Source organism: Rhamphochromis longiceps, linkage group LG5, assembly GCF_057381845.1.
Source record: "Rhamphochromis longiceps isolate RC_006_pf linkage group LG5, R_longiceps_female_GT1.1, whole genome shotgun sequence".
Lineage (NCBI taxonomy): Eukaryota > Metazoa > Chordata > Actinopteri > Cichliformes > Cichlidae > Rhamphochromis > Rhamphochromis longiceps.
The window spans coordinates 36,948,985-36,970,166 of NC_140561.1; the positions used below are offsets into that span (position 1 = coordinate 36,948,985).

General features: G+C 41.0%; 1 protein-coding gene across 1 annotated transcript; it reads right to left on the reverse strand.

Annotated features, from left to right (window-relative positions):
* Nucleotides 1-1,195: 1,195 nt before the first annotated feature.
* Nucleotides 1,196-15,947, reverse strand: LOC146670518 (CTTNBP2 N-terminal-like protein). The gene is made up of 7 exons (XM_085407479.1): nt 15,821-15,947; nt 13,108-13,212; nt 3,829-4,062; nt 3,258-3,365; nt 2,917-3,105; nt 2,659-2,829; nt 1,196-2,528 (listed from the first exon to the last, which is right to left on the reverse strand). The coding sequence occupies exons 1-7, from the start codon at nt 15,857-15,859 to the stop codon at nt 1,593-1,595; spliced, it is 1,782 nt and encodes a 593-aa protein (XP_085263605.1). The 5' UTR covers nt 15,860-15,947; the 3' UTR covers nt 1,196-1,592.
* Between the last annotated feature and the right edge of the window lie 5,235 nt (nt 15,948-21,182).

A 21,182-nucleotide genomic window follows, 5' to 3' on the forward strand; every position in this document is an offset into this window, starting at 1 on the left:
TTGCTGTCATTCGGAACCGCTACATCGATCACTACGGCCGTCTTCTTCTGTTTGTCTACGACCACTATGTCCGGTTGGTTAGCCACCACCATTTTGTCCGTCTGTATCTGGAAGTCCCACAGGATCTTAGCTCGGTCATTCTCCACCACCCTTGGGGGCATCTCCCATTTTGACCTCGGGACTTCTAGGTTATACTCGGCACAGATGTTCCTGTACACTATGCCGGCCACTTGGTTATGGCGTTCCATGTATGCCTTGCCTGCTAGCATCTTGCACCCTGCTGTTATGTGCTGGATTGTCTCTGGGGCATCTTTACACAGCCTGCACCTGGGGTCTTGCCTGGTGTGATAGACCCCAGCCTCTATGGATCTTGTACTCAGAGCTTGTTCTTGTGCTGCCATGATTAGTGCCTCCTAAGGCTAGACCCCCTATGCTAAGCAAGCCTACCGCAGACATGAGCGAGACAGATAAATATGAAGGCATGCCGGCTCGGACGTCGCCCGGATCAACAAGGTCCGCGTCAGGTGTTGAGGAACCAGGGCACCCTGACGAAAAGTGGGCTACTGGAACAAGAAGGCATCGGTGGGCAAGGGATGAAAACAGGGCGTTGTTGGAATGCTACTACGCAAGTAACCCCGGCGGAAGGGGCTACATGAATAGGATGAGGGACACATATATATATATATATATATATATATATATATATATATATATATATATATATATATATATATATAAAAAACACCAAACTGAATGTCCTTTTTTATGTTATTTAAACAAGTTCTTGGCAATAATACCTAAAACACTATAATTCCTGTAGGAGGGCTAATAAACAGATGAATGCATGACAAAATTTAGGATATATTTATTAAAGATACCACTTTCCAGCCTAACAAAAAAGTACTGTAAAAAATATAATTAAAAACAGAGGAATACCCAGCATGGCAGGATGCGATATTAATCAAAGCTATGATTGGCTACATTTTTTTCTTATAGTGATTTGTTATAAAGGACAAAGACATGATGATCAGAACAGTTTTTACAACAGCACCTGCATATAACCATCAGAGTCTACATAGTTATTGTAACTACATCATTAAATTAATAGACAACAAAACATGACATGACATTACGGCACTAATCAGATTATTTGTTGTGTTAAAATAAGATGCAGTAATAAGTAAGGACTACTGGGTTTTTAATTTAAAAAAAAAAAGAACACTAGTGCAAACTAAAACGACTCTGTAGCCTACACTGGTCAAAGGTTAAGTTACTGATGATTATTCTTACAATAAAAAGCGACATACTTGAGACAAAATAAATGGAAAGACACTATTAAAAAATTATACATCGTAACAACATAATATGCACCTTATGAAACTTAAACTCAGCTGTAATTGTTCATTACTACCAGCTCTTCATCTACTTCCTACAATAGTGCCCTCGCACGTATTTCAAATAAATCTAATAAATACAAACAGCATAACAGTGTTTGAGGGGTCATTTGTTTAAAAAAAGGAAATGATAAAACTCTGGTTATATACAAACCTATATCTTATTATGAAATGTGAATGTTGCCACAAGCAGATCGGTTAATTAGATGAAACCACCATGTCCAGTTCTTTAACTCCTTCCTGGCTGGAGGTGAGGCCACAGCTTCCTGCGAGGGGACTATCAGAGAAATGGCTGGGAGACCTGGGCACTGCAGCTGGAGAAGAAGGGGCCTGGGCTAGACCAGGCTTCTTAGGAGGGATTGGTGGAGGGTTGCCCCGCTCTGCCCTGGGAATGGTGGGCGATTTTATTCCTTGGGGAACCATCCCTGCAGCCCTTCCAATGATTGGAGACAAAGGTGCTGCCAGGCTGCGGTAGTCTGTACCAAAGGGTGAGTTGTTCGATGTGGCGAGCTTCGCCGTAGCACTTTGCTGGGCGGTGGTGAAACGTGACAGGACTTGAGTAACTGTGCTGCGGGCAATCTGCTTGACCGGGTTGGCCTCTGGCGACGAGGTGACGGCCGCAGGAGAGGGGTCCTTCGGCAAGAGAGGAAGAGCAGGCTGCACAGCCTGGGACTGCGGCTCTGGGTCAGGGGTACCCTGAAACTTGTGGCGAGCAGCATGGAAACGTTGATTGATCCCGGCTTGGTAGGGAGACTGAAAGCTTTCTTGATTTGGGCTGGTTGGTGGCCGTTTGGCAAGAACGGGTGAGGCGCAGGGGGAGGAACAAGGAAGAGTTGGAGAAACAGCAGTGGAGGGAGAGAACGATGTTTGGGTCTGAATTGGAGGATTTTCATTTCCATTCTGTGGGTCATGATGCCCGTTAGTCTCTGCTGGACAATGATGACCGTTTGCCTGTGAAGGTGGCTTGTTTCTGTCCTCCTCTATGTCCTCAACCTTAACAGAGTCTACTAATGACTTTCCCGGAGGAACGTTTGTGGCCCACTCCTTTTCTCCTGGCTCAGTTGGAGCTGTAATGGCTCCTCTAGTTTCCTTCATTGTGTTCACTTCCTCCAGCTTCCTCTTGAGCTCTTCTACCTGATTACAAGAAAAATAAAAAGATATGCAGAAATGTGACTCTGCACTAAGATTCCCCTGCTGGAGTAAGTTTATATGAAATTAGAAATTTTGCCAAATGTGCATCCTCCATAGTGATGACTGTGCAAACCTGATGCTGTAGCTGACAACAGTGAGCTTCCTCCTTCTTCAGTCGTGAGCGGAGCTGTTCACGGTCTGTGTCAAACTCAGCCAGCTGCTCCTCCACTCTCGCCTCCATCCTCAGAGCTTTTGTCTTCTCATCCTCCAGTTCTTTTCTAAGAGACTGACAAGTCTCTTTTTCCTACATCAGAAAAAGAAAATCAAAAATCGAATATGCCTAAGCACATACAGGTGCTAGGCAATGATGGGGTTCCAAATGTTTTTATACCTTTTCGAGTTTACGGCTCAGTTCGCTCAGTCGGTGTCCCTCCTCCAGAGCTCTGGCACTGGCCCACTTGCACTCTTTGGCCAAAGCACAGGAGAGCTGTTTGTGCTGAGCCCGCTCGTCCTCTAACTGGTCAGTAATGCGCCGCTGTTCTTTCTCCAGCCGGCGGACCTGACTCCTCTCAAATTCCAGCTAGCAACACAAAGAAGAAAAAATAAATTAAAAAAAAAAAATCTGAAAATACACTGATTTTCATAAACACACTATGGCTGCTTAAACATCTGAAAATTACTGATTTAGCACATTTTGGACAAATATTTGATGAGTCATCAGTGAGAAGGCACCTGTTGTTGTAAGCGCTCCCTCTCCTTTTCCAGGATATAAGTGACATCATCTCCCTCCGCTGTATCCTCTGCATGCTTCCTCTTTTCCTCCTCCAGGTCTGCAATGACCTGAAGGAAACACAGCAGGGAGACAAAATCTGAGTTTGGCCTGCTAAAAAATAACATTAATACTGATTATCTCTAAAACAGTTAAACAAGTTAAATGGGGCAGCGGCCTCCTGGCCTGGTGGGCTTTGGAGGTACTGCATACGCGGTATTTTACAGAAAAATAAAATCTTTTGAATATGCAACTTTTTTAGTTATAAATAAATAATAAACAACAGTAAATATAATAAATAATATAAATATAAATCATTTGACTGAATATTTGCATTATGAAAAGTCACAAAAACTCATAAAAAGCTATTTTAAAAACCCTCTTTATTCACAGTGCATTACAAGCCAGCACTTCACTGGCTACTGCCTCATTTATGTTTTCTTTCTCAAACGCTGAGGATTACTTTTAACTTTTTTTCCCCTCCAAATCATCTCATTACCAGCGCTTCTGATTAAGGACGACACGTCCACCCACCCTTCTGTGCCTGCTCTCAGCTGCAGCCAGCTGGGCCAGCATCTTCTCCTGCATTCTCCTGCAGTGGCTCACCACCAGTTTGAGGACCACTAGAGGGTTGGAGGTGGAGGAAGAACAGCCAGCCTCTTTGTCCTGGCCCCCCACAGCCTCACTGTCTCTCTGCAAAGCCTGGAAGGGGTCACTGAGGTTGTACCTTCCATAGCGCTCCTGAATGAATAGCTCTTTACGCTGTGCCTGCAGGGGGGGGCGGAGAGAGAGAGAGAGAGGAGTCAGCCTTTTTCCACACAATGTTTGTAACTGGGCTGTAGCAACTGTATCAGTTTTCTGGCTTCTCAGACTGATCAGAATCTTAGCTATTATTGCCTTTTTAGAATGGAGGGCAACGAAACTTGGTACACGTTGTTGTTCCTAGAGTATTTAAAAGTAGAATGGGAGGCAGAGCCTTCAGTTTTCAGGCCCCTCTTCTGTGGAACCAGCTTCCAGTTTGGATTCAGGAGACAGACACTATCTCTACTTTTAAGATTAGGCTTAAAACTTTCCTTTTTGCTAAAGCATATAGTTAGGGCTGGACCAGGTGACCCTGAATCCTCCCTTAGTTATGCTGCAATAGACGTAGGCTGCCGGGGGATTCCCATGATGCATTGAGTTTTTCCTTTCCAGTCACCTTTCTCACTCACTATGTATTAATAGACCTCTCTGCATTGAATCATATCTGTTATTAATCCCTGTCTCTCTTCCACAGCATGTCTTTATCTTGTCTTCCTTCTCTCACCCCAACCGGTTGCAGTAGATGGCCCCGCCCCTCCCTGAGCCTGGTCCTGCTGGAGGTTTCTTCCTTTTAAAAGGGAGTTTTTCCTTCCCACTGTTGCCAAAGAGCTTGCTCATAGGGGGTCATATGATTGTTGAGTTTTTCTCTGTATCTATGAAGCACCTTGAGGCAACTTTTGTTGTGATTTGGTGCTATATAAATAAAATTGAATTGAATTGAATTAACCTATGAATCATTCCAAGGGAACCTAACTGAAGTAATGAGCCAGTGCTCCATGTATGCATAACAGACAAATTAACAAAGAACGAATTTTAAATTGTATCTTTAGGCCCTCCGTTATTAGCAGACTGTCACAAAAACACAAACATTTGTTACCACCACTTTAAATGAATGTGCAAAAAATGCCAAAGATAACAGTTTTACAGGCATAAAACTGTGTTTTTGTGCCAACAATATTAACGATATTAACCAAAGCGCCATTATCAGAAAATGTAGCATATCTCGGGTTTTCGTGCAGTGTTTCCTTTAAAGATTTGTGGAGACTGAACGATTGGATGACAAAGAAAGAAGCAACAGGCCTAAAAAACTATCTACACCAAATATCTGAAAGTCATGTCCTTAAGACATTTGGAGGAAGAAAAAAAAGACAAGAGACCTGACACATAATCTAAGAGACGCATCTGGCCTTTAAGTTGATCCATCTATTGTTCGCCGAAGTCTCATCAGAAAAGTCTCAAAGGAAAGGTGGCTGTCAAGAAACCATTTTTAAGGAAGAGAAGCAGGGAGAAAAGATTGAAACACTAGTGGCAACAGGTCTTTTGAAGTGATCAATAAAACCTGAACTTGATATGCACACAGGACGTACAGAGTATAGATTATTCTTTATAAGTTATTCTTTAACTGTCCAGGCATGTATTTAACAAGAGTCATTAACCTACTGTGAAGATAATATCTGACTCTGCACCGCTGTATCGTAAGATATTCACTTGACCCTGAGCACTACTTCTGCATTAGGCTATATGATACTGGATGACACATATGCCAACACCAGAATATGTATGACAGTAGGGCTGTTCATATAACGATATATATCCAATGACGATATAAAAACGTGTATGGTTCATTTTACGCTATCGTTTGTTTCGTGGTGTCACAAAATAAACTTAACGGCAATATTTTTTTCATCGTTTTGATCGTCACTGTAGTGGCTATATTAATTTCTTAAAGTTCTCTCTTTCTCTTATATTTAATATAACCACACTACAGATGGACAAGTGCCTGTTTTTATGTGTTGTGGTTAGCAACAACGACGGTAAAAGCATCGCGTGTGCGCTTGTTTATGTTCCACATAAACCTTTCACAATAAAGCTCAAGATCCTGTTGAGACTTTTCAAAATAAACTGAATCACATGAAAGAGCAGATTATTTACGGATGAGAAGTAAAAAAGAAAAGAGCCACCAGGTGCTAAAAAATAAACCTTAGACTCAAACGTTAGAACAGGCTTTTCCCCGCAGCACGCCGTGTAATAAATACTCACAAAGAAAACGGCGGCCTTTACAACTTATGCCTAAAAATGTATCGTTTCATGCATCGGTTAAAACACTCGACTCCAGCTACATGACGCGCAGCTGGAAACACTTCCCGCAAGTCGAGCTGCCCGAGATTCACATAATTTAAAGAAAATGTTACATTTTTGTGATTTATATAGTTATCGACGATAGAATTCTTATATCGGGATATGAGATTTTGGTCATATCGCACAGCCCTATATGATAGCCAATTTTATCAGCTGACATCTCTTGTGTTCATGAACGGTTTCTTAAGTTCTCCAATAGACCCACCATGGGGTTGATGTTCATCTAGTACCATCATCACGTCAAAATAGTTCTGTTTATGAATAAATACTTGCAAAATTGAATGAATATTAATCTTCGTGCATTTTACCTGGTTGCGTCAAAATGCCTCCGTACTAAAGAACAATCTCATGAACAGAATTCCACTGTAGTATATAATGCTTCTCTTGGTCGGTAAAAAAGATATCTCAATTAATTTAAGCAGACAGTATCAATCCACAGCACAGAGTGTGATTATGAAATGATTTAATAGCTTTAATCTCTGGCAGCTATGACATTAACACATGCTGCTATCTCTTCCCTTCCATGAAAAGAGGAAATCCAACGCCGTTTTCAGCACACCATGATTATCATTTCTAATACTGATGGTAAAGATGTAAAGAAGCAGTACTTAGGGGAAGAGAGAAAAAGAGAGATGGAGAAGGAGATGTTTAAAAAACAAAATAAGAAAAAACACTAACAGGAAAAAGAGCAACAGATGGTCCGCGTGTCGGTCTATCTTTAGCAGGACAGCTGCACCAGACTGGGCCTCGGCCAAGGGAGACCTGTTCTGTTTAACTCATGACAAAGGAGGAACAATAGCAGCCACACATTTCAGGTTTAGAAGATGTCTTTAGGCCTGCCCTGAAGAGGTACTGCAGAGGGAGGTAGAGAGAGAAAGTAAGTGAAAAAGAGAGAGCGGGAGAGGAGGGCTGTAGCAGAGCCAGCAGTGTCTTAGTGAGGTTTCAACAAAAGAGGATGAAGAGATTAAAGAAAGCGGTATCAGCTCTGGCAAGGTGAGGACAGAGCTCCTGAAGACTGATACCAAGATTACTTGAAAGGTTTAAAGTGTTGTCAAAGTGTGGAAAGGCCTGCAGAGCAATAGTCATCCATTCTTTTACAAAGCCTGTAAGAAAAGCAAAATAAGTAATTAAAATCTTTGCATCTTGCTGCAGTTCACTGGCAGCATTTATTAAGGAGTCCCGTGGTATAAAAAGCCCACTGTGGCTGACAGATTAGCCATCATGGTGGATAACTACCGAGCTTAATAAATTGACTATTGCATGAGCACATCATAAGCTTCCTCGGGCAGAATATAATTGATACAAAAGTGCCATTAGCCATTAGTAGTTGTGGAGAGATTCTGCCATAAATGAAATTTCACAAAACAAAATAGACATTTGCTAATCGAGCGGGGAGAAAACGTGAGCTGAAAAACACCAAGATCCTTTATAATGCTGTACTCAATTCTATAGAACTAAAATGACAGTGTCAGATCAAACTCTAACTGCTTTTAGGAAGTTCTTCAAGTTCACTTAGTTGTTTCCAGAAAAACACCGGGAGTGTTCACCAATGGCTTTAGACAGAAAATCAAAGTTCAAACATAATTTCACGAGAGATCAGAAGCTTTACGGCTATCGTTTTCTCAATCCTCAATGTTGGCTCATTTGGCACAAAGCGAGCAGGACAAGGCTGCGAGGCTTCGCAGCTGTTATTTGATCTAGTCCGCTGAGGACGGTGTGAAGGCGGATCAAACAGAATGGAGGGTGAAACAGGAAAACACGGGTTGCCCGAGAGAATTCAAAAATGCCTCTCAAATGTGGGCACTATCGAAAGCCCAATCACCATTCAGGAACTCAGAAGCAGACTTTTGTGCTATGCAGGACATCTACTCTGTTGTTCTTGTACCGACTATATTATAGGGAGCAAATAATGTTTATACTGGGGCTAAAAATAACATACATCACCTAATTTTAAAGAGAAGTCTGAAAAGCGAAATCTGTCTGCAGAGCTGGCCCACAGCCCACTCCTGTTCCCGTCAGTGACTGTCTGCTCTGATGTGTCACTTTACAGGCCAAGACTAAAAAAACCTTATATGGGAGTTTCCATTCTTGCCTAAGTCAGTCATATAAAATGACACTTAAAGGGAAAATAAGACTAGATTTATAAGTCATTCCTTACAGAGGAGAAAGCTACTTAGAAACATATACATAACTAAAAAAAAGTTTTCATTTCTTTCCTTGTTTATGTCTAATTATTCAGCCTGCACTGTTTACACTTTAATATACGTGGATAACGGGCCTTTAAATTGTCAGGATTTTTTTTTTTGATAAATTCTCAGCACCCCCTCGTTACACAAATGTTTACTCATAAACACAGACTGTGTTTCTCTCTCTCCCTCCACAGCCCTTCAGTGCACAGACAGATGTGTACTTCCTCAGCACAGAGAGAGTTTGTTTTCCTCTGCATCGCTTCTCTGTAAAGGGAAAAAAAACCAATTCCTCATGCTACTTCATACTTAGCGCCCACACCTACCACAGTATTCATCGCATCATACAGTACATGTACAACACCCATAAACACTCAGGGCATGGTTGTTATGCATCACAGTCTAGTTTCATTATTTACGCCTTTGTCAGTTGGCAACAGTTCCTGGCAACCTGTGGGTGCTTTTTCTTGGGAAGCTGTCTTTTTGCCATGGCTACGTTGGTTCAAATCCAGCTTATCTTTTGCTGACATATGCCTCAAGTCTTTCTGCTATGCAGTGTTAGTGACAAGATTGATAAAATAAAAAGTTATGAATAACTTTCCACCCTGGAATCCTGTATACTGTATGTCAGATGTTGTTAATGCATGTCATTAGCATTCTATGGTAAGGAAAAGGCTATCTAAAACCACTATCCATCACTGAAGTGCAAAATATGTTATGTTATCTGATAGCGAATCTAATCAGCTGATGCATCGCAGCCCAACAAACAAAAGTGCTCTTTCCTATTTCAGCACCTAAACACAGCACAAGGTAAGATTTTGAAGTAGCTTCATTTGGAAGCTCTTGTCTGCCACGCCATGTGAACCTGACAGTTAATTAAAGGCTAATTTCCATATCCGAGTCCCTTTTGAACATAAAGACTCATATTCCTTTCCCAAACCAAAGGGACTACTGGATCACTGCAGGGTTTTGTGTGCCAAATATAAGCGTTGCCAGAGACTCACTTCCTTTTGAAAGCCACAGTGTGAGCAGCTGCAAAAGTGAGTCACAAGGGGAAAAATGCAGCAGATAGTTAGAATGCCACTGATAGTTCTGCATAATTAAATATAGAGTACCACAGAAGAAACACGCCATTAACCTCACATCCTGTACTTGCCATACAATACAATGTCCTGTAGAAAATCACTGATAAAAGATTTGGAAAAAACACAGAGAAAGTAGACAACAGATGAAACTTGACAGTTTTTATACTTTTAAAAGCAAATATGTGAAGAGTTTATCACGCATGTGATACAGTTTATCTGCGTCTGTTTTATTACAATGGAAAATTGTGTTAAAGCTAAACACCTCTCACATGACGGTGACAGTGTGGCACTGACACATCAGATAAAACCAACATGAGTGGCCTTACTTCTCCAATTACTGCTGGCAGACTTGCTAATATCTGCAACGAGCAATGGATACAAGTTACTCTTATAAAGTACAAATATTAGACAAACTCAAACTCAATTTTTATGGGGAATCACATTTTGTTGCAATCTATCCACAGTGGACAAGCAAAAGCCCAAAATGTCAACCTCGTTTATGTAGATAAAATGAGAGAATTAAATGCCTGAGAACTTTGCACATAACTTTTGGGTGTTTTTTTGTTGTTTATGACAGTCCCTTCAACGGCAGTTACAACATTTATCTAACAGACAAACTGCCATTCATAAATCCATGCAACAACAATGGAAGATCTGGTTATGGGGGTGCTATTTCTCTGATAACAATCCGCTTTTCATGTTAGGACAAGACCCAAGGTGCCATGTTTCAAGAGCAGAACAAAAGAAAGGTATGAACTTGTGTTTTCACTTTAGCAAACTCATTTAGAAAAACTAGAACCCTGCAGCGCTGGATGATTAAAAATCCTAACTGCATATGACTGGAATTAAAGGCTGCGTGACTAATACTGATTTTTTTCCTTGAAAAAACAAATTTTTTTTACCCATAACTTAGTGATCGCATAATTATTAAAGTACCATAAAACTGTCAGACTGGTCCAACTGAAGGGATGAATGGGTTAAGAATTTGTGTAGATGAGGGCAGCATAGCCATATTCACTTCAAGCTCCCTCCAGTTAAGGCCAATGTTTATTTGTTCACTCCTACTCATGCTCACAGTGAGTCATCAGGCACCCAGTGTGCTGTAACTCTTCTTGCCTTAGATGGCCAGATCCCTGAGGAGATGTAGGAATGTGGTCTAGACACAACACATGAACATTCAGCAGTGTTCCACAAGCTGCCTCCTCTCAAGTTTGTTCTTTCAATGGCACATTTTACAACACGAAAATGACTAGAATTCCAAGTGCGTAAGGGCTGTAAGACGCAAACATTACTGGCAGGAATGAAGTATGCAAAGCATTAAAAAATTTGAAAAAGGCAAAGCCATCTTTTGCAGAAATGTTGCATCATGAAGTTGCTTAACCGCTATTTATCATGCATTTGTGATTTTGCGTCAAAACAACACTTATTATTATATTTAAAAAATATATCTAAATAAAATACAATAGATCCTTAATATAACATAAAAATTTACAGAAAGCATGAGAAAGCATGTGAGCCTGCTGGTACAGCAAAAGGACACAGAATGGGGAAAATAGCCTGCCAATCCTTTAATTGAAAGGATTGGCCAGCCTAAGGCATTTTAACGTCAGAGCTGGTGGCTCTGCGTCAAACTGACAGTCTAAACTCTGCAACAGCAAGTTCAAAGTGAGTGCATGTGCACTGTTCACTGGTTCATCTATTCACTCCAGTGTATGGTATACGTAAACAATGCCCGGAAAGATTTAGTCCATTCTCTCAGACACAGAGAGTAGTTCTCAGATTAGGCAAACTCAGAAGGTTTAGCTTAACGGTCACAGAAAATAGCCTTGTACAGCAAACTGTATGCTACTAAAAATCTAGATGACATGCAAGGAGAAATGTTTTGTAGGCTACATATAACTCTTTACTTGGGCTACCACTTATGTACATTAACTAATGGACAAATCCCTCTCTCCTCTTTTGAAAGATGATTTGCTGATAAATAAAGATAGGCTGAGATACTGGATGGATATATCAGGGCATGCTTTGGAGTGCTTCTCTTGCTATCTGTCTTTACCATCCTTTTCAGAGGCCACTTCTAAGGTCAGATTCTCTTCCATTCATCCTGCCTACAGCGTACCACAAAGTCCTGATCTTTCCTTTTTCTGTTACATCTCCTCCCTCTTCACCACATTTTGATCACTTTTAAGGATATTTCTTATCACTTCTACACAGATGACATTCTGCTGTTTAACTCTTTTAAGGCATAAGATATATCTAATGTTATGATCTTGCATATGTACTTAGAATTCTATTAAAAGTTGGATGGCTGATGACAATTTTCTCCAACTTAATGAAGAAAGAACAGAAGTTCTTGATTGTGCGCTGGACAGAATGTGTCTAAAGTAATGGAAACTCTAGATTTCCTTGTCACTATCGCTGAATTTTCATTTAGGAACCGTGGGGTAACTTTTGACTCCTTTTTCACTCTGGAATTCTCGCATTCATTTCTGTTTTGCTCTTAGTTTTATCGCTTAAGAAATATTGCCAAGTTGAGTTCCATTGTGTCATGCTCTGAACTGGAAATTGTTATTCATGCTTATATTTCATAACATCTGGATTAGTGCAATTCATTGCTCACTTGTCTTAACAAAGCTTCCCTGGAACGTCTGCAGGTTATGCAGGACATCATGATTACGTCTTCTAAGTATTAGCATATCACATCATTGGTAGTTCATTTGCAATGGCTCCCCATTAACGTCACTCCACTTTAAGATTCTGATTTTGACTTTTAGGGGTCTGCACAGACAAGCATGAGAATAAATTAGTGAAGTTTTACTTGGAGTTCATTTGTAGGATAAGAGACTCACTGCAGAGCCAGCTCATTATATCAGTTCATTATTTAATTGTACTTGAAGTACTTGCTCATGCTAATCAGCTTTTGCTAATCTGATGAAAGCGTTAATGTTTAAAGATCGTTCAGGTAAAGACTGAACTAAAAATGCACTCACATTTTTTGTGACAACCTAATTTGGATCAAGTCCTCCTGTCTGTAGTAGAAAGATTTTAGTAGTAGTTTTTTTAAATAACAAACAAAGACGGGGAAATGGAAATGAGTCACACCCCAACTACGTATCAACAGATTAATATCTAGAGCCTTGAACAGTGGTTATTATAATGGGTTTATAGTTATAACATTATTCTGGATGAAGATTTCTAATGCATGAACGCTGTGGTAATATACGTGCTACTCCTCATGTTTCCACGTCTCTACACCAAGGTCAAAAGTGAAAACTTAGCATGATCCAAGATCCATAATATCCAGATGAATGGATAAATACACCGGTTAGAAATAAAACCAAAATGACCCTTTAAGCAGACAGTATAAATGAACAGCGATGGCTGCATGCAGGAGTTATTTGAGATATTTCTATGGATAAATTAATTGCTGCTGTGAAAGCCTGTCATTGCTGAATTCATTCTGAACACTGATTTACTGCCAAAACCACGAGCGTTGAATAGCCACTTTTCAGCCTCGGGTGTGAATGTTTTACATTAAAAAGACATTTTGTGCAGAGAATTTATAATAACACGACAACGTTCCCAGCTCTGATGACGGGTACCTTTAGGGCTTCAATGACAAGATCCCGGGCCTCCAGCTCTCCCTCCAGGATGCTGAAAAGCATCAACAACTCTGGCTTGCTCAGACTCTCCATGTTCAGTTTGGACTGTAAAGGCAAGACATAAAAAGAGAAAGCCTGTTTTTTGTTGCTCATTGTGATTTATACATTGCGTAATTATTACTCTACTACTGAAGAAAAATCACATGGAAAGTATTAATCTTGCTTTTTTCCCATAACAATACTGCAGTTACTCGGTCTTTCATTTCATTGTCAAATAAAGCTTAATGTTTTCCAATTCTCCCAAAATCAGAGATCCAGACAGCCATCTGATCTAACCCACTGATTTATGAGCTTTCTGTGGATTAGTGGTGATTATATTGGGATAGGGTCATTTTACAAAGCAGACTTAGTGTGCAAAACATATACAAAATCTTTTCGGTCTTATATTTGAGGAAACCCGATCATTAGTTTGGATATAGCTTAAAGGTACAGTGACTTTCTCTAGTAAAATGCAATAAATATTTAGCAACAGCGCAATTTCTGTGTTTCTAAGGTTGCTCACTAACATGGACGTGTTGATCAGAGCACACGGATCTCAAATAAGAGACCGTAGATAGAGACCAGATAATCTCAGAGTAACTTAACTTTCACATCACTTTGTTTCCCAGCTGTGTGTTCCCATCATAATTGGACATTATGGCAGTTGGTTATTTTTTTGTTGTTAAAGTTATGTGGTCTCTTTGTAGTGTCTCTGTTCTCACAGCTGTGTTGGTACTGCTGACAAGCCCTGCGGTGTCCACATCTCAAACATCCAACCACGCTCTGCCCAAGTGAATGCAAGCAGGCCTCTCTTTGAAATGAGATCAAAACTGTTGATGGCACTGCACTGACGATCCTTTATAGACCAGAATCATCACGTGGGACGTCTGGGATGGATGAACACTCCACCAACTGACTACCTAATAACAGTCATGCACGCTCAAGCTTGAATAACTGAAATATTCTTTCTGTTAAGTGGCTGAAGCATCTAAAAAAATCTCACTCTTTGCTGTCACCAGACTGTAATCAACACCTGAACAAGCATTCACTCTGATCTGAGCAGTTTGTGGTCACCACACCATCCCACATCACAAAGTCATCACGAGATATCTTAAAAAAAGGGGGGGAAAAGCCACAATATTTCCCAGTCTTCTACAGCGCAAGTTGCACAGAAGCCTGAAGATGAATAGCATTCTTGAAACCTTAGCATTTACACGACGCCTAACAGGAGAACAAGTATGCAGAAATTGAAACGAAATGACCCTGCTGAACTGCATTTACCGTCTGCAGCAGCGTCCTCGCACAAAGAAGGCACAGTGTTTTAGTTGTGCCGTTAGAAGAACTCATGGCCTGTGGCCTAACCACATGGGTAAAAAGCTAATTAAACTACAGCACACACATCTCCCTCGGTTTTGGTTTACAGGCCCGCTTGCTAATTTCACAGGCCACCATAATCACTGTGAGAAGTGTGTGCACTGTGTTATGAGAAGAGTCTGGACCAACAGGAGCCTGCATGTGCCACTGTACTTTTCTAGACCCTCAACATTTTAAAATTGTTCTGCCTAATCCCCCTGAGCTACAGTTGGCAATTATTAGTGTATACAAACAAAGGGTGGTAGCATGGGAAATGCAAATATTCCCACAAGTTCTCCTTGCTCTACTTCCGATGACGAAAGCCCTGTGTCCATAATCTTTTTATCCGTGGTTGTTTTAAGCCAGGATAGCCATGTGCCTCGTCTGCAACACTGTAAACTCGTTAAAACACACAGTTACTTTCGCTGCAAACAAACATTGGAGCAAAGAGGCCTTTGTTTTGTATCTTCTTGTGTTTTTGTATGTAGTATATAGGGCGAAAAAACCCTCTTTCACCCTAGTACAGCCAAAGTTCTTTAAATACCCCCTTTTTTTCTTTTCTTTTTTAAATCCAAGAAGGATTTCTAAGCTTCCAAATCCCAGTTGTCATACTGACACTATCCAAAGTATGCCAGACAGCAATTTATTTTACATGAAACTACACGAAGTCAGATCAAAAGCCACTCAACCTCATCTGACAGATGATTTCATACTTAGTCAAAGATAAAAGTTTCGCATAGATTCCTATTTGCAGTCTGAAACCACACAAACTAACGTGAGATGGAGGTCAGCTAGAGGGAAATAAAGCTCGAGAGGTCTCCTGAATTTCCTGCAGCATGTCTAGATACTAAATTGGATTTGTTAGCCAACCTAATTTCTGCACAGGCCACTTAGCTTCCTTCCTCCCTACATGCGGTGATATAGTTTTAAAATAAGAACTACATCGAGTTAAGCAGCTGTGTGTTGTAAGACCGGCGTATGCTCTTCTGTGATTTAAGAGTCGTTTAACAACTGGAGCCGCTGCAACAGAGAGCAGCATTATCAAAGATCAGTCGGTCATCTGAAGCTCAAGATGATGATGACGAACTGAAAAGTCGTTTGTTTTGTTTTGTTTTTTAGGAAAAATATTTAGTCTTAAACTTTTTTTTCACAAATGGAAACACGTCAAACGGCTCGGCCTGTACCCTCTCTGCTGAAGCTTTATGGGTTTTTTTTTTCTTTTTTCCCTTCTTTAGACAAAAAGTCTCGGTGCAAAACTGCAAACTATCGTGTACAACTTCATACCGCAAACACAGAAAACGCTGTCAGCGTGACTTCTTACCTTCATGAGGCCCTCGGAGGTCTTTGAGAACTCCAGCATGAACTTTTCTCCTGTCAGAAGATTTCTTTCACTTGATTTGCGTCTTCTGATCCCGTCGCAGCGGAACCCTGGACGGCCAAGAAGCGTCCTGAACGACGGCCGAGCTCGCCAATTGGCGTGAACGGCCGCTGAGTCCTGACCAATGAGAGGCGAGATTATGCGGGAATGGGCAGATTCTGTGACGATCTACTTCTTGGTTTTTGGTTGGACTTCTTTGTTTAGTATTTCTCGAGTTCCTCCTCTGTCTTTACTCTGGAGTGTCTTACAACCATGCGAACGTCTTTACACGTGGTTTACTTTTAGACAGTCACGAAGTGACTTTGTATCTCTGGCATATCGCGCTTTTGTGTAGTAGAGTTTTTGTTGTCCTCTCCTCGAAATAAGCGTGTAATATTTCCCCAGGTAAATCGTGGACATTGATGTGGTTCCGCTTATAATAGTTATGTCCTTCAAAAAATACAGAATATCTTTATTTCAGTACTGTAATACCACAGTAGACTAAAGAAGACATTCTATTGCAAGCCCGAAATAAAAGCGCAAATAAATATTAATAGTGCAGTATACTTAACACACTCGAGAGGGGGCTATTCTGCATAGTGGGTTGGTGAATTGGACTGAAACTTATTGTCCTCCTAGAGACAATATTATGCGCTGCCCTGGGCCCTGTTTCAGGAAGCCGGTTTAGTGGAAAAACTGAGTAAGTATACCCTGAGTTAACGAAAACTCTGGGTTTTCGGTTTCACAAAGCGAGTTCAGCTGCAGCCTGAGTGAGTCACTATGACGACACACTCCGTGAAGCTAACCTGCCCCCTAGCAGGTTTACTACAACTAACCCTGACTGTCTCCGCCCCTTTGTCGGAAACCTGACAGTAGGAAGTGTCGGACATGGCGTGCCCCTTCCTTGAAGAGCCAGTAGATCGTGAAGCCCAAATTCTCCGCAGAGCTCTCCGCCGGGAGAGAGTGATCAGAGCGCGTTTGGACATTTTATCATTTCCTGATGATTTTCTGTGTGAACGTTACCGTTTCTCAGCACAATCTGTAAGTTATTTGGATAACATCCTCAGGCCATATATTACGCATGTGACACATCGCGGACATGCTCTCAGTTCATTGCATATTATTTGTATTGCACTTCGGTTTCTTGCAAACGGGAGCTTTCTGTATAATATTGGTGACGCTGAGCACGTTTCCAAGGCTACCGTCTGTCGGGCAGTCAGGAATGTTACAGTTGCACTGAAACGTCTCCTGTACTCGTCTGTGGTGTTCCCCGGTCACAGACCCACAAGATTTATCAAAGAGGGATGCCACAAAATTGCAGGTATCAGGATGAACAAAACTTAATTTATGATGTGGTGATACTTGGACTACTACTTAAATTGCACATTTATTTTCAGGGTTCCCAGGCGTGATTGGCTGTACAGATGGCACTCACATTCCAATCATTGCTCCTTCAGTAAATGAAGGAGACTATGTGAACAGGAAGTCTTTCCACAGCATTAATGTACAGGTACATAGTTCCCTGTAGCATGTCAAACTAACAAATTATTTCATTATAGTAATGGATGCTAATTTGTGTTCTCTGCACTGTGAAGATCATATGTGATGCTGCCAACATTATCACAAATGTGGAAGCCAAGTGGCCAGGCTCTGTCCATGACTCACAAATATTCCGTGAATGTACACTGAGCACAAAATTTGGACATGGTGAGTTGAGAATACTTTAAAATATATAAAGACCAATTGCTTCAGGGACATTTGAACTGAAGTGTATCCTTCTGTCTTAGGAGAGTTCACTGGCTACTTGCTTGGTGATAGGGGGTATCCATGTTTACCCTATTTGCTTACCCCTTACCCTGACCCTGAACCGGGCCCACAGCAGCGATATAATCTGGCTAATTGCAGGACAAGAGCCAGAATTGAAATGACTATCGGAATGCTTAAGGCCCGGTTCCAGTGCCTGCAAAGACTCAGGGTCACCCCAGAAAGGGCATGTGACATTATTGTGGCATGTGTGATTCTTCACAACATTGCCACAATTAGAGGAGAACACTGTCCTTCTGAACCAAACATCAGCAGTGATCCAAACCATGAACATCCTGACCCTCCCACGGACATACAAGATGGAAGAGCAGTCAGAGACACCATATGTCACAATCATTTCCTTTGACCCATCACCTCAACATGTTGAAAGAAGAATAAACAGATTTTTTGTTCAACTGGCTTTATTGGTCGCCTGTGTTTCCTGTACACAAAGTATTAAAAGATGTAAACCTCATAAAGTGTCTCTGTTGCTTCCTCCTCTGTAACAGCTGTCAATGTTTCTTCATTATTTTCCTGTAGTAAAGAAATAAACAACATTGCTGTTCTACTGTAAACTCATATAATCTGTGGAGTATTACTCACAACTGCATGTTGGTCTGGCTCAACAGGAGGCTGCACCAGATGCAGTACACCATCACCATCAACTGATAGAATATGAGGTTTATACAGGTCACTTATAACTTACAAGGGACCAAATGGCAATTAACAAACATACCAAGCACCTTACACTTCATTGTCATTATGCTCTCAAAGACAACCAAGGCTGAGGGAAGGCAAAATCAGTCGGAAAATAACTTCACTACAAAATAATTCATTATGGTAAAGAGTTTATCAAATGAATGTGTTGCACTGCAAAGGTGACTGTGAAGAAAGGATGTATGCACATCATGTATTATTTTGAATTTACCCCTTATGTAGGCACTTGTGTCTTGCGGGGTTATTGCCTCAGAGGATGTCCCCGCAGAGATGCCTTCGGCCACAGGGCGCCCACTGTTTTGGCTGAGGGCCAACTGCTCAGCCTCTGTGAGTGGTGGTGGTGGAGGACCCCCACCTGTTTTTCGGGCCTCCGCTTTTTTTCTGTTGGCTATAACGGGCCACATTTGAGCATACAGAGTAAGCAAATATGTACTTGTAATGTGCTCAGATAATTTCAATAAGTGCTTACAGAAAGAAAATTAATGTAGCCTCTAACTGCAATTGATTTACATGGGACAAACAGACCAAGCACTATGGCTCATAATACAATTACACCTTACCTGTTTGGACTATATTTTTATATTTCATTTTTACTTGCTGCCAGGCACGTTTGGGGCCTGTTGGGTTGCACCTGCGCTCACATCACATCACAAAATAAAATGTATAAAATAACAAATAAAATAACATATGATAAAATAACGTGTTAAATGGGTGGAAATCCCTCGATCAATGTTTAAATTAACACTCACGCATTGACTCTGTCGGCTATGTTTTGCCATGCATGCTTTTGCAGCTGTGGCTGTGTTACTTTTTTCCGCGGAATTTGCATGTTATCGGCATATGCTGCCATCAGAATTTCGGCCTCAAGCGCTGTGAAATACATTGACCGCGCCTTCTTTCCCTCCGTCTCCATGGTGACTCGCTTAATCTGTGCTCCGCTTATCAGGGCTTTATGTATCCTCGTCCGCGCGCTTCACTTGGGGTTAAAGCAACTCCGCGTTGACTGAACTAATTGTTATCAGCCTTTCTGAAACGGAATATTCCGAGTTGGACAGTTCGGGGTTACTCAACCGTGAGTGTCGTTTTTCACTCTGAGTTTTCCAAACCGGCTTCCTGAAACAGGGCCCTGCAGCGTAAAACAAGTAAACACATCAAATAAACAGAACCAACAACATTCCCTCTAGCAGCCATTATAAATGAATAATTAATTATAAAGCATTTCCCCCCCTGATTGTTCAATAATGAATATTGTTGGATTGGGAATTTTCATGAATCATTTTGATTGTGCTGTTTATCTAATTTGGAATCACAGCTGCTATGTTGGATCAAACGTAGAATAAACAGAAAAATCTCAAGTACAATATTTCAAAAATCAAACTTGGTGCAAAAGTGTAAAGGTTGTCACTTTGTGCAACTGACAGCATGAATACGTCATTTTCACACACAAAAAAAAAACACAAAGAAAGAAAAAAATCAACTTAGTGTGATGTGCACATTAAAACAGTACATAACAAATATAACACACACACACACACACACACACACACACACACACACACACACACACACACACACACATATCACCTCATTAAGAATTTTAAGATATGTCCATGAATATTAGTTATTCCAGCAAAAGACTCGTAGATTTGTGGGATTTCAGTATTATTGACTGCTGTCTGGTGCCACAGTCACTGTAAGAGTCTGCAGTAAGTCTAAGTGTTTTCTGAAAAGAGTGGTAAAAATGTCACAGGGTTGCTGAGGTCACTTGGGAAATCAAAGGGTTTTCAGACTGTAGACGAACTAATATAACAGCCAGTTTCAAACTTTGAGAATTTAAAGCTCCCCAGACGGAAGAAACTGGAGGTATTAAATTCCCTGTGTTTTTGCGTGATTTCAAAAACAGACTTTAATAGCTCTTTGTATCTCATTAATGAGACAACATTGTCTATGATTTTCTAAATCTATAGCAAAGGGGATACAGCTGTGTTGTTGTTTTTGTAGTTGTTATCAGGCGTAGCTCTCCAGATGGCGTGTGCAAAAATCAGGTGAGTTATTCATTGTGCTGAAGATTGAAAACTGCCTCAGAGGAAAGCTGGAGCCCATTCTGCAATACATAATAGCTGCCAGTAGAGTGCAATGCTCTCACGATGCAAGCCAACATTACAATGACCAAAAGGGGCTTTATCACCCAATACACACCCAAAATACAAGCTATTCACCGTGGCTGTGGATAAGAATAATGGGTAATTAAGCACTTTTATTATTTTCAGTGCCATTAATGGCTGTCAAGAGGTCATTCTGGTGATCCACTCCTGCTCATGATTATTGGCCACAGGGATTTAAGCTATAACTCTGAATCTAATGCTGAAAGAGAAAAGGGCTTGAAGTTTTAGGGCATACCAGAAAAAGCACAAGTGTGCTTCCTATCTATGACTATGCAGCATTTCTGTGCTATTCGATAACTGTCTCTTTTTTCCCCTCACAGTATCTTGAGGGTATACAGAGAGCAAAGTCAGAGAATTGTTTCTCCTGATAGGCTGCTGGTGAATGGTGTCTTCCCAGCCCTAATAGAATGTCTCTATTTCAGGCTCCTCAATTAACCAGCTCTGTTCAGGCTGCTGACTGGCTGCTGTGAAGAATTCGTGTCCTCAGATCCGTTGTCCCGTGTCCTTGTCTCTCTTTTACAAACAACCGAGTGTGCAAAGTTTTTCATTTAGCTCCGCTTTGTTGTGAAAGCAGTGGGTATAGAGCCTACTGGCTTAAAATTGAACCATCAAGAGGGATTTTCTCAGTGCTGGTCTTTTTA

Coding starts and splice junctions, on each gene's coding strand:
- LOC146670518 (XM_085407479.1), bottom strand. CDS start 15,859: ATGCTGGAGTTCTCAAAGACCTCCGAGGGCCTCATGAAG. Junction 4,063..13,107: donor TTGTCATTGAAGCCCTAAAG/GTACCCGTCATC, acceptor CCCCCCCTGCAG/GCACAGCGTAAAGAGCTATT. Junction 3,366..3,828: donor CTGAGAGCAGGCACAGAAGG/GTGGGTGGACGT, acceptor TGTTTCCTTCAG/GTCATTGCAGACCTGGAGGA.